The sequence below is a fragment of the Corvus brachyrhynchos genome, unplaced genomic scaffold (assembly GCF_000691975.1).
Source record: "Corvus brachyrhynchos isolate BGI_N302 unplaced genomic scaffold, ASM69197v1 scaffold43, whole genome shotgun sequence".
NCBI lineage: Eukaryota > Metazoa > Chordata > Aves > Passeriformes > Corvidae > Corvus > Corvus brachyrhynchos.
In genome coordinates this window covers 1,167,675-1,180,735 of record NW_008237353.1, presented here as the reverse complement: position 1 = coordinate 1,180,735, position 13,061 = coordinate 1,167,675, and the positions used below count along the sequence as shown (strand labels likewise).

At 42.0% G+C, this 13,061-nt stretch overlaps 1 protein-coding gene across 2 annotated transcripts in view; it reads right to left on the bottom strand.

The window, feature by feature from the left end:
* The window catches only part of PHACTR1 (phosphatase and actin regulator 1), a 145,745-nt gene that overhangs the window by 14,825 nt on the left and 117,859 nt on the right, over positions 1 to 13,061 (bottom strand). For both annotated transcript variants that reach the window (XM_017730649.1, XM_008630884.2), the window contains 2 exons: positions 5,216 to 5,271; positions 1 to 62 (listed from right to left, as the gene is read on the bottom strand). In XM_017730649.1, the coding sequence (XP_017586138.1) occupies positions 1 to 62; positions 5,216 to 5,271 (118 nt within the window). The remainder of the gene's footprint in view (positions 63 to 5,215; positions 5,272 to 13,061) is intronic.

Here is a 13,061-nt window from a genome sequence, read left to right as displayed (position 1 = left end):
CTTGCGTGTTAATCTTCTCTTAATCTCTCGTTTTTCCTCCTGCTCCTCTTGCTCATTCCGGGCTGTAAAAGATTTACAGGGATCTCAGACTATGGACTCATCAAGCATGCACAGTTTGCAACAAAATAAGCCTTTCCATCACTATATTAATGTTTCAGGACCTCTCTGATGCACAGTATGTCCCTCTGGGGCTGGTGAACATCCTCGATCCGTAGCTACTGCGCTTCTTCACACGCTTCATAAAACATCTACAGCTTCCTTCCTTTCCCTGTGTTGGCACCTCTTCATGTGTGTCACTTTCTAGAAGGGCTGGGCAGCAAGCCAGCTCTTCAAAAAATGTTATCACCCTGCCCATAGGCCTGGCGGCCTCGGGGGGCTCAGCTATGATATGGTCGGATTCTGCAAGGTCAATGGTTGGAAAAGAAACACATGCATTTTTTTTCCATTACAGAATAATTTCTTGCAGCTATTCTTTGGAGATATAGAAAAGGCCCTTTGGAATAGAGGTGCCAGGCAAATTGTGCAACTTCCCATGGCCTGAGCAGAGTTAAGGAGAGTGCGTCCTTCCATCATCAGCTCTCAAAGTATCACACTGGAGCATAAAAGCACATTCTAGGGCAATAAACTTTCAACATTAAGTCAGAAGATCACATGCTACAAGTTCTTACCAGGGCATGCCTCAACTCTTCTCCCTCAAGAGCAAAGTAACATTTAAATACACTAACTCCTCTTCAATCTAGGAGCAGGCTGTCATGCATTGTCTTTGCATTTACCAAAAGTCACTAAAATCCCAGGTTTCCAGGTACTCAGCTTCTCAATCAGTTAGGATCTGTCTCCACTGCTTTGGTGGATGGCTGAAATGCTCCTTACTCCAATCATGCTGGCACATAACAGGTGAGAGCAAACACAACTCATCAGCTTTTCCCGTAAGTACTCTGTGCTCCTGCTGGGATCCGGTTTTTGCTCAGCTAGGACTAGCTCAGGCAGGAATAACTCTCTGCAGGGGAGGTTATGGACCTCAAAGACCAGCTGAGGACAGGTGCCTTGATTTAAATTGTTAAACTTTGGACTGCACTAAACTCAAAGGGGAATCCCACCTTCCCCTCTATTGATCCTGCAGATGGAGCAAGCGCCTCCTGCAGAGAGGCAGTAACAATCCACCAGCCATGGCTTCTTCAGCTGTGAGAGCATGAGCCAGCACTCCCACTAGAAAACAGGAGCTTTCCCCACACAGAAATGAGACCTAAGGTTCAGAGACCACAGAAGCCTCTGAGCGGGTGAGGAGGGCACGGTAAAGCGTCAGGCTGGAAGCCAGGTTTCTTGCTGCTCAGGACAGTAGAGCTGGTGGTGCTATCACAACTGCTCACTGACTTCAGCAGGACTGGGGAGTCTCCACCAAAGTAGACAAAAAACCTGTCAATGTTATGACATTTCACACTACACTTCTGATCTTTAAGTGCCATTTTACCAAAAATCCTGCTTATATTTTCAGAAGGAAGGAAATCAGTAGGGGAGTAAAAAGAACACAAGACAGCAGGGAGTCACAACTGTCTCTTTAAATGATCACTGGATATCTACACCACCACTTTCAATGGTTTCTGTCCCTACTGGGCTGGATTCTCTTCTAGCAAATGACCCTCTAGCAATTTTTTTCTTCCCTTTGTGTCTCAAATTTGGTGGAGTTGGTCCTGCAAATGCCTGCTTTCAGACACAGCACTAAAGAGAGTTAAAGAGTCCACACAGAGTGAGGGTAGAACTGCAAGCAGCCAAGGAGTTATGTATAAAACCCAGTTAGTTATGGCTATTCGTTTTTGTCCTTGGCATCTGATGTTTTTCTCTTCTCCTCACTCTCAGCCCAACCCACCTTCAGAGACAACCAGGCAGGCTTAAGACTTCAGGCAGGTAAAAGCTGGAAAATAGGAATATATTCTCCTTCCAAACTAGAAAGTGACTCTGTTTTAGCTATTTCTTTTAAGTTAGGTCATGCCAATCTTGTGAAGCTACAGAACTGATGCTTTATTTTATCTTATCTTATGTGTGGAGATTCTCTGTTCTCTAAACCTGTGCGTCAGGGTGAGTGGGTCGATGTAGGTGTAATTTTCAAGCCTGACTTCTGTGCCAGTGTGAAATGTCCCCCAATATAGTTTGAGGCACTCGGAGCCTACCTAACCATCATTTTTCTGTGGAATTTATGCAACCCTGAATGTGCCAGGCTGATAACTGGACTACTTTTATCCACCTGTGAAGTGGCACAGGGGTGGTGCACGATGGGGGATTTGAGGCATCCTTCCTTATTCGCTTTGACAGCAAGAAAAAACTGTAAGGTGTTCTTTAGTCTTCAAACTAACCCTGCAGGTCTGGACTCCTCCCACTACATGCCTTTGACCTAAATCTGAGTCAGTGAATGGAATATACTTCAGTGAAGGACCCTACAAGAACCAGTTGTCTCTGCTCTGTTTCCTTGCTGTGGCTGCTGTGATCTTACTATCAGCAAGTAGCAGAACTTGGCAATGAATGCTTTGCCCTTGTAAAGATAACTCATAATTATTGCAGCAGCACAGAGCTAGGAAGCGTTCAATTCATGTATGAAGACTGGCTGTCCAACCACATTTTGCCTCATTTTGTCCCATCAGCATGGGCAGTAATACAGTTACACATATAATAGGAACATCATGGTACCAGACATGACATTTTCATCGGGGACATTTCAGCTTTAACTGAAGAGAAAATCCTGTTTAGTCTGCTCAAGAGCTTGGTAGGTTTTCTTTTGTCTGTGTGTGTGTGTGCGTGCTCCGAACTGGGCTTCTGCAAATTGCTTATGCAGAGAATTTACACTCTTTTTATTACCACTTCCTAAGTCTCTCTTTCCTGGCGCTCCATTATGTTTATTATAATTCTCCTTCTCAGAAGTCTAGAGGAAGGAGACAAAGTGATGTACAAACCAGAAAATATTTATATTTACTTGTTTAAGGGTAGAGCATGTTTATGCTTTCTTTTTTAAATTATGTAACTATTTTAATTTTTTTCTTTCCTGCTGTGGTTCACCAAAAGTCGGAATGCCTTGGAAATTGGAAGCTGTTTGTCTACCAAGACACATGTTTTGGGGCAGATCTGTGCTAAAGCAAGCTACAAAAATTCCATTTAGGAAATACAATATGGTTCTGGATTCAGGGTAGTATTTTCAAACATCCATGTCATTTAGGAGCCTTTATTCAATTAAAAAAGAAATCGATGTTTCTCAGGGGCTAATTCCTCTGAAATGTAAGACATCTTTAGGGTGCTCTGTGACTGCTGTGCTTGGCAACCTGACCTTTAGGAATGTCTGCAAGGCACCCAGCTTTGGAGATGCTGCTCTCTGCTGATGCTGGTCCAAACGCTGCTGGCAGAGCAGGTGCCCAAGACCCCACTTCCCCAGTGCCAGGGCAGTGTTTGCTGGTCACGCACCAGTGCCAGGTGGTGCCTGACATGTGTTTGCTCATAGGTCCCAGATGACAACATGAGCTGCCAGAGAACTGGCCTCTGTCCCTCTGTGCCTGAGCCTGGCATCAGTCACGTCGCAGGTCCCCCTTCTCCAGCTGTTCTGCTACACCCCTGTGAGACAATCACATCTGGATGTGCCAAATATTTCCCCAGGTTCTGCCCCAGACTTCCTCCAGCAGGCAGTCACCAGAGTTAGGAGTAGACAGTAGGAGCACAGTTATTAAGAGAGGGCTGGTCCCCAACAAATGGCTTTTCGGGCAGCCTCAAGCTTGCCCATGCTGCTCTGCTGTCCAGTCTTTTCTCCTCTTTGCATTGACAGTGGTGTCTCTCTCCCTCTCTCTTTGCCTGCCACATGTAATAACATGAACAGATGAAAAGACCCTGCTGGGCATTAACACTTTCATTAATTTGCTAAGAATTTGATTTTGAAGTATTTAATAAATGAATTCTGCTGATTTTTTTGAGAATTAATCTTCTGCTACCACGTTTTTATGATTCTATACAATGCAGTTATTTGAACAAGAGAAGGTGAATTATGGACCTACCTAAGGAGACATTATGTGTAAGGTACCATTTAGGAATACCTTTTTCTGTAGTAGTTTTTGAAAATTGTCCTGGAAACATGTATTTACTAACTGAAAAGGGGAACAACTTGTTTCTTTTGTTTTCTGTTTCCAAAGTAGCAGCAACAATTAGATAAACAGCTTTTTTTTTTTTTTTTTTATTTTTAAACCACCCCCCTTGCTATAAAGAAAACAATTCTGCTGATTTTTTTGAGAATTAATCTTCTGCTACCACGTTTTTATGATTCTATACAATGCAGTTATTTGAACAAGAGAAGGTGAATTATGGACCTACCTAAGGAGACATTATGTGTAAGGTACCATTTAGGAATACCTTTTTCTGTAGTAGTTTTTGAAAATTGTCCTGGAAACATGTATTTACTAACTGAAAAGGGGAACAACTTGTTTCTTTTGTTTTCTGTTTCCAAAGTAGCAGCAACAATTAGATAAACAGCTTTTTTTTTTTTTTTTTAATATTCAAACCACCTCCATGCTAGTAGAGAAACTGCCATTTTCTTCCTGCTCATTCATGAGGTTATGAAAGCTGGACTCAGTCCAGCTTCCCTTGAAGTCAGTGGCAATGTATCTGCTAACTTAACTTAGTTCAGGACTTCTAAATAGTATTTTGTCCCTTTAAAATATCACATGCTGAGAATCTACCAGCAAATTCTTGGCTGATTTAAAGGAAGAGTTTCAGGGGAACATTTCAGGGAAATAACCCTGAGTCACACTGGATTCTTTTTTAAATTGAATAAAGGCTCCAGCTAGTGTAGATTGCTGTGAAGATTTTTAGGAAAGCTAATCAAGCTATGCCCTAACGTCTTCACTAACTTAAAATGGGATGCTCATCTGTGTAAGTGCTGCATAAAGGAGGCTTTTCAGGATGATTGACCCCCTGTTTGGAATGTCATTCAGCATCTGGGTTTTTTTCTCCATAGGTTGTTTATTCTTGTAAATTTACTGACTCTGATTTTAAAGAACTGTTTCTGCAGATCTAGATGTTGTTGCAGACTTCCACTCTTATTAGCACTTATGATGCCCTTTATTATTTTATATTATTATTAGTGATGCTTACACAGAATAGTTGATATTAATAAAAACCACCAAATGTATGTGAAAGCTAACCCAAATTATCTGGCTTCAGTTTAAATGTCAGCAGAATCAGGACTTACGTTTCAGTATGTTCCTCTGCTCCAATTCTTCAGCAGTTGGCCTCTGGCTCAGTCGTCTGCGAAAAAAGTCCAAGATCAGTTTTTGGACCATATCATATTCTCCTCAGTTCTCTGTCTTGAAGAGTTACTTTGGGGTGTGAAAGGCAGAACAGAAAGCACTGACACTGCTCCATTATGTACTTGGAATGCCCAGACCATGCGTGACACACACCATGCTTCGCTTTCGCAGTTTCCTCTGTTTCCAACCCACGAAAGACAAAATACGTTATGTCATCTTAGGCATGACTCTCCCACCCCTACCCCAGGCAGAGCTGCTGAAAGCTAAGCCACACAGATGTCTCCACTTAATTTCCTTCCTTCCATGCCTGCTTCCTGACTTGCACAAGTATTTCTAGCTAGGATCCAGCTAACCCTCTCGCTGCCCTCTTGCCAGCCTCCTGACTGTGCCCCGTTTGTTCACACAGTTTGAACATGCAGGCACAGTCCACAGAAAAAACAAGGGACTGTTTGGCAGCACTGAGGGCAGAACAATAGCAGCCCTCCTCCTCCTCACCACACTCACTTCCCTCCTCCTTCTCTTGTGGCTTTTATTAAATCCTATATTGAAGGATCAGTGTGACTTGCTAGTCAACCTGTACATAACAGGGTCACAAACCCCACAATCTAATTACAAATGGGGACTCTGTACATAGGAATGACCTGAATATTCAGAATACAAAGCAAGCACAGAAGGGTCTTTGCAAAACAAAGCAAACCAGAGAGATGACATCAGAAGTCAGCACTGTTGGGCATCCTCAAACTCTTATCCGAGTCAATGGGAGTTTTGTCAATGATACCAATGACAGGACAGAGCCTTTCCTTCCTTCAGACTTGGTCATTCTGAGACATTTCCAACTTGAGGGCCTCAGTCTCTGCCAGCTGGACCAGTTTCCCTGCACGTTACTGGGCACTGATAAGAAATGATAAGAATGCTGCATGGCTTCATCTTCCACAATGAATGGTTCCCTGACCCTGGGCACAGCAGCTCCCTGAAATGGAGCTCGCTCTGCAAGGCTGTATGAGAGATGTCTGACAGTGGCTCCTCAGCACACAGGGGCTCAGCTGCTGCTGCATACTCATCCCCAGCCTTCTCCAGAGCCAGAAGCTCATTTGTGTGTCAGTTCAAGACCCCTGCCCCTCACACTGTGTGCAGAGCACAGGGCTGAATGAAGAAAAAGCAGAAGGTAGGAGCCCACCTCCTACACCAGCTCTTTGAAGGCAGAAGCTTTACAGGCACCTGATTTTAGAGTCTGAAGACTTCCACCAGCAGAGGTGATACCAGCCATATGTCCTTTGGGGGCACTTTACACCATGAAAGCAAAACAGCAGAACACAGCCCTATTTCAGTGTAGAATTTGGAGTCAGGAACTTTGTCCCTTTCTCATGGCAGATTAAACATTTATCTCATTATAAAATTGTTAAAAGGGACAGAAACTGATCCTTAATTCAGAAGTAAAGAATGACTGCAATGTACTTTGAAGACGGAAAGTGCTACTCAAGTGCTTGCTATTACCATCTTTAAACTTCTAGCTGTTGCCAATAGGAGACTTTGCCTTAGACTACAAAGCAATTAAAACTACTTCATTTGTAGCAGCACATGAGAACGAAAAAGAAAAAGTTGGCACTCTCATCCCCACCATGTGTGTCTGCAGGAATTGTGTTATAAATGTTTTCAATCCCTCATGCCATGATGCTTTTCAAGAGGATGGATCAAAGGGATGTTCAGGAAAAACTCCAGCCATCCAGCATGTGGATGGCTTCTACAGAAACAAACATCACAGTAAAAGGACAAAGAAGAAAAAGCTCCACAAAAGGTCCTCCCCTTTCCAAGAAAACAGGGATTGAAGGACTCAGATAACTGTTCTGTCAGAACAGTTCACGCTAGGACGTTTCTAACAGAAGGCAGAAGTTTTATCTTCCTACAGAAGTGATTTGCAACAAGGATCAAGTCTTCCATGTGTTTAGTGAGGTACCTACCATGAAGTACGTGCATTTAAACTAAGCTTTTAACCCCATGTTACCGAGTCATTGCTTCCACACAAGAGGACAGAGATTTCCTCCAAGTACGCCCTTGTTATTATATGCACCCTCTACTCCTGTGCTGCTCAGGACCTATAGACCATGGGATTCTTCCCCGCAGTGTCTGGTAAGGCCCCTGGCAAAAGCCAACCATGTTCCCCATCAAGAGCCAGATTACTTTGTAGAGCCCATTATCCACCTTTTTCAGTCTGCAGAGTGCTCCTGCCTAAATAGTGACCACCATTTTTAAGTGATGCACAGCAGAAAAAGCCATGACACTTTGGATAGATTCATTCACGGATTATCAATCACTTCTGGAGTTTTACAATCCCAAGAATTTTTAATAATGTGATTTAGGCAGTAGGAAAAGCTAAGGTATCCTTGTAGTGGAACAAAATCTTAATTAGTCCTTACAGTGCAAGTAGTAAAGCAATGCTGGAGGACGAAGAAGGTCATGAATAGAAGCCGTGGAGGTTTCTGGCCTCCAATACCCCCATCTGCTTTCATCTCCATGAACTGCTGTTACATTCCCATTACCATCATCCTTTGGGACTGACTGAACCTGCTCTTGCTCCTTCATTGTAAGTCCCTCCTTGATGAGCTCTTCAAACAAACCCAGCCCCTTCCACAGCCCTTCCCTTCCAAGTTCTCACAATTATCTCTTTTCATGGCCTCTTGCTCATTTAATTTAATTTCTTCTCATGCTGTTACAGTGACTTCTGCCCCCAAACTATCAGGGCTTTACAACCACCTCCACCAGCTCCTCAGAACAGCACCATTTTAGCTCTGTTTTCTTGCCTCCTAATTTCTAGGTTTGCCAGATGTTGAACAGCTGTTAACATCTCTGTTACTCTTTCAAAATCTTGATACTAGTTACAGATAATGTAAATCAAGAAACACAAGCAGCTCTTGCTTTATTACTATGGCTGCAAAGACATGTTTTTTTCTTTCACACTAAATTTCAGTACACCATCTCCAGCATACAGCTCTGACATTGGCAAACACCAGTGGTGATAGCTCCCCTCTTCTGCCTTCCTTCCTGTGCTGCCGAGAATAAAAAGTTGTTAATGAAGCCCACCTAGCTTGCAGAGGTTGATTTCAGTGGTTTGATTGCTGGCTTGCTGCTGTGCCTTATTTAATTTAATATCACAGGGGCTGCATGAGGCAGTCAGGAGGCCACAGGTCAGCAAAAAGGTGTCTCATTAGCAGCACAATCAGAATAAATGGGAGAAAATGGAGGTGAGGAAGGAACCTGGTGCCATGGCAAAGAATGGATCTGCTTGTGCACACTGTAAGGATGGAGTGGGATGTGTGCTGCTGCTGTTGATCAGAAGGGTAACTCCAGATGTTTCATGAAACTGAGTGCAGGTGTCTAAACAAGGAAGAGGCGAGACAGACCTTAACAAGTAACCACCTCTAACAACACTTTCTGTGTTTAAAATCCCTCGTGTGAACATGCCTGACCTTCACTGTGCCATCCGTACAGTTCTGCAATATGCTTCAGGCATTCAAGAGGACAGGAAAGTTTTTTGTAATTTGTGCTTTACAGTGTGTTGCTTGGTTTACACTCCATATGTTTTTGCAATATTGATTACAACAGTTTTGCAAATACACTGTGACAAAGGTTTTACTACAAAGGAAACCTTCCTAAGATTTATGGTGATGTAAGGAAAGCCTTGCTAGGATTTCACTGAAAAAAATCATATCCAAATGAGATTGTTAGTGAAAAATAAAAAGTTTGCTCACATTTACAAAGATAAACCCAATAGCAAACCAGTTTTCTGAATTAATTGCCTGCATGATCAAATGCATCACACTCCTTGTGCTAGACAATAAGAGCTGAGCAGTTCTTCATGAGGACAGTGTACAGTAGGGCTTATTTTGTTGGGAGGTTTTTTTTGTTTGTTTGCTTTTTCTTTTGAATTTGCTCTGGGCTGGACCGGTCACATTATGGCAGATGAGTAGGAGTTTGGGGCCAGAAGGGACAATCATGCAAAATCAATTGCTGTAGATCTAAAATATTGGCTGGTGCGGGTGTAATCTCTTCAGGGAGCAACAGGAAAGAAAGGCAGCATTTTTGCTGATGGATGCTACTGTTTGGAGCTTCCCCAGCAAACCAAGAACTCAGAATGAAAAGTTTCTGCTCCATGTGTCAGTGTTCTGCAGATGCAATACAAGGGAAAACATCTCCTTGAGCACGACAAAACACTTAAATGAAGTACACAGTGATGCTTAGCCTGCTCTGCAGTGTGGCCATTCCCTGAGGGTTCTCAGGACAGCAGCCAACCCATTGTGGGGCCTCGGCTCAGATTTTTGCAGCCCTTTGTCTGGCAGCACCTTTGAATAAAGATGCTCCTGGCTGCCTAGGCTGTCCCCTACCAGGACTCATGGATTTTCACTCCTTGATCTCTTGTTTTGCTGTGGATGAGTTTTAAGAAAAAGCTGGTTCACGCCATTATGTGAACAGGATGATGTGGGATATGTGTTTTCTGTGTACCAGGAATTAATCTTTGCCTCTGTCCAGAGGACAGGAAAATTTAAGAGCCTAGCGTGGGGTCATACGCAAGTATAATGGCTGGATATAATACACGGCTTGCCGGAAAATGATTCCCCACACACTTGCCAGGCTTATTAACTGTGAGTGTTTGCAGACATGAAAGGCAGAACCTAGCAGCTCTCTAGTGCTTAAATGGTGACATCTGGTGTGTGTGACCCATCAGCAGGACTGGTGGATGTGGCAGGGCCCACAGCAGTATGGTGAGATGTCCAGAATATCCCCAAGGCATCTCTGAGCCAAGTCATGCTCACACAGCTGCTCCTCATGACTTAAGTCACCCTGATGTAAAATAACGTCTGAGCACAGTGGGGCATAACCTCTGGAGCAACTCCTGAAATTGTTCTGTACGTGAAAATATCTTTAATCAGCTGCGACTGGGCTCATACTACCCTAGACAGTGCTCTAACAGAGCAGTAAATCTGTGCTGGACATGTGAGAAATCAGCTGCTACAAAGAACTACTTTTCACATTGTTCTTTAGCTGACATAAGTGAGTGTGACTGAAGCCAGTAGAACTGTGCTGATTTACATCAACAAAATAATTCCACATGAGGAAAACTCAATGGGAGTAGAGAGTCTTAATTTACCTTGCCTTTCCCAATAATAATAATGCTGATAGCAAAGCAGAATTGATGAAGTAAAGGCTATCAGGGGCCCTTTGCACTCCCATGACACATACAGAAAATTCAGAGAAAAAGGGAGTAGAAGAAAATCTTGTATTTGCTTCTACCAGTTAACTGTTAGCAGAGGGCAGGAATGAACTACCTCCTTTCCTTACATCACAACGAGCAAAAAAATCATTGTAAGCCTGGAGGTCCACTTTCTCTGAAGTGTCAGCCCAGATATTGCCAGCCAGCCTGTAGAGTCTACAGAGGACTGTCATTCTCCTAAACAGGATTTATAAAATGGGATTAAATACAGTTTTATCAATGAGTGAACAAACTGAAAGCATATTAAATAGAAAATCCCTACCCAAAGAAGCAAGTGTAACAGTTTTATACCAATAAAATTCTTGTACTAGAGTCCATTAAAATGTTGGCTAATCTGTAGGATTATCACTTTCTTTAAACTCACTCACAGGTAAGTGTGACAAGTCTCCTGGTATCAGTCATGATAATACGCTTTATAACTCCTTTTCCTGAGAAATTAGGGCAATAAAACCATAAGGAGTGTTTGCCACGACTCAGCTATCATGTATTGACTGCTCTGCACTTCCCTGTTGTTTTAAAATATTTAGCCTCTGGGAGATGGTGGTGTTTCTGCAGCTATAAAGAAGCCTGTGGCAATGACTAAAGCAGACCAACATGAGCCAAGATGCCTGTTCATCCCTAGGAAAATGGGTGAAGCATCACTGTGACAGAGTGTAGCAGAGAACTAGTTAGAGAATTTTGGTAGGAGGTGTTTGCTTTGGGTGAAAATCTAAAAAATTGCTAAGTGTCAGTTGAAGATAAAAGTACTTTCTGATGGTGCCTTACTGGTATCCCAACATGTTCCCTGGACTGGACCATTTGATTCAGGATAGCTGCAACAGTCCCATATGCCTGGAGGAGAGAGGCAATGCTTTTGCTCAGCATTAGTGCACTGCAAGAAATACAGAACAGTCTGGAATGTGAGCCAACCAAATTACAGTTCCCATAACACATCTGCAGTTGTGGTTCCAGCTGGGCTCTACAGGAAAATCAGATTTACAACTAAAATTATTCAGACTTTAATTCAGGCTCTAAGCAGTCATTTACTAACCCCCAAAATTATCCTTATCCCAGACTTGATTTTGTGTTGAGAAACAGCTTCAATATAGACTTTAAAGCTCCGATTAGTCTCGATTGCAGTGAGGATTTTTGGGAAAACTAATCAGCAAATTTTCTGCTTGCTCAAGCATCTGTGCATAGTGAAAAATATAACCAAGCTGGCCCTTTGTTTAAAACTCCTAAAAGTGACCAATTTGTTTTCCCATTATTTAGATCATGTGAATCTATTCTTGAGTCATGGCTCAAATGATGTTGTTTTTTCTGTTTCAGTTCACTGAGGGATTGAATTATTATGATTTTGATTTATTCTTTGGAAAGTTACAAGCTTCCCAAGAAAGAACTGTCTGCCCAGAGTAGGTCTCCTGGGAAAAGAGAATCATATTCAAAATGCAGATTTTGACAATTCATTAAGTTTGCATAAGGTTAAAATCTTGTTCATCATATACGGAAAAAATTTCTTTAAAATACCCAAATAAAGCAGAACTATCTTGGGCCATGATGTCTGTATTTTGTTAAAAGAAATAAAGCAATGACTAGATAGCTCTATAACTCTGACTAGAAACAGTGTGAATAATGACATACCCAAGTCATCAGTCTTCCATTAGACCACTATCACAATGCAGACACCTCCATTTTCCCAAGGAATCACTTCATTTCTTTTCCAAAGATAAAGCCAAGCAGTGACAGACACACAAATTCAAATTTTGGCCCCCTATTCAATAATACTAACTGCTAAATGCCTACTGGTTTGTGGAACATTGCAAGATCGTGCCTCACACCTCAAGCTCTAAAATGGAGCCTCCTCTGTTTCATTACTGTGCTGTTCCATTAACGTCAAAGCTCTCAGCCAAATGCTGGCTGTTCACATAAAATATGATCATGTAAGTTTAAATGATTTTAAAAAAAGAGACATGGCTGAATTAAGATCATTATACCACATAGGCTTTGCAGCATTATTTCTCAAATCTCTTATCCCTAGTCCCAAGAACAAAATATCCAACAACTGCAGTAGACAAACAAAGAACAATCCTTTTTAGAAGAGGGAATTTACTATGTATCTAATTCAAGAATGTATTTTTGGAACAATAAAAGTGGGATATTTTTGAGTACTAGAAATCCGGAGGGAGAAATGTACTAAATGCTGGTTGAAAAATCTAAAGCATGCCAGAAAAAACAGATGGATGTTAGGACCCATTGTAATGGAGAAAAAAATGTTCTAAAACGTTAGCTATTGTCCTTCTGTTGTCTCTACAGCATTGTGAGAAGACACTTGCTTCACCAAATGTAATAATATTGAATTAAAAGCTGATTTTACTAAGCTACAGAGATCATAATTCACAGCTCAAGGTCAATCTATGAATGGCTTGAGTAAAATGGCACCAAAAATAATCAATCTGAGCTGAACAGATATGCTTGCTGTCTATAGACATTATTGAATGGTTTCTTTTAAAATCTCTTCTCTCTACAGTAATGTTGTTTTGTCT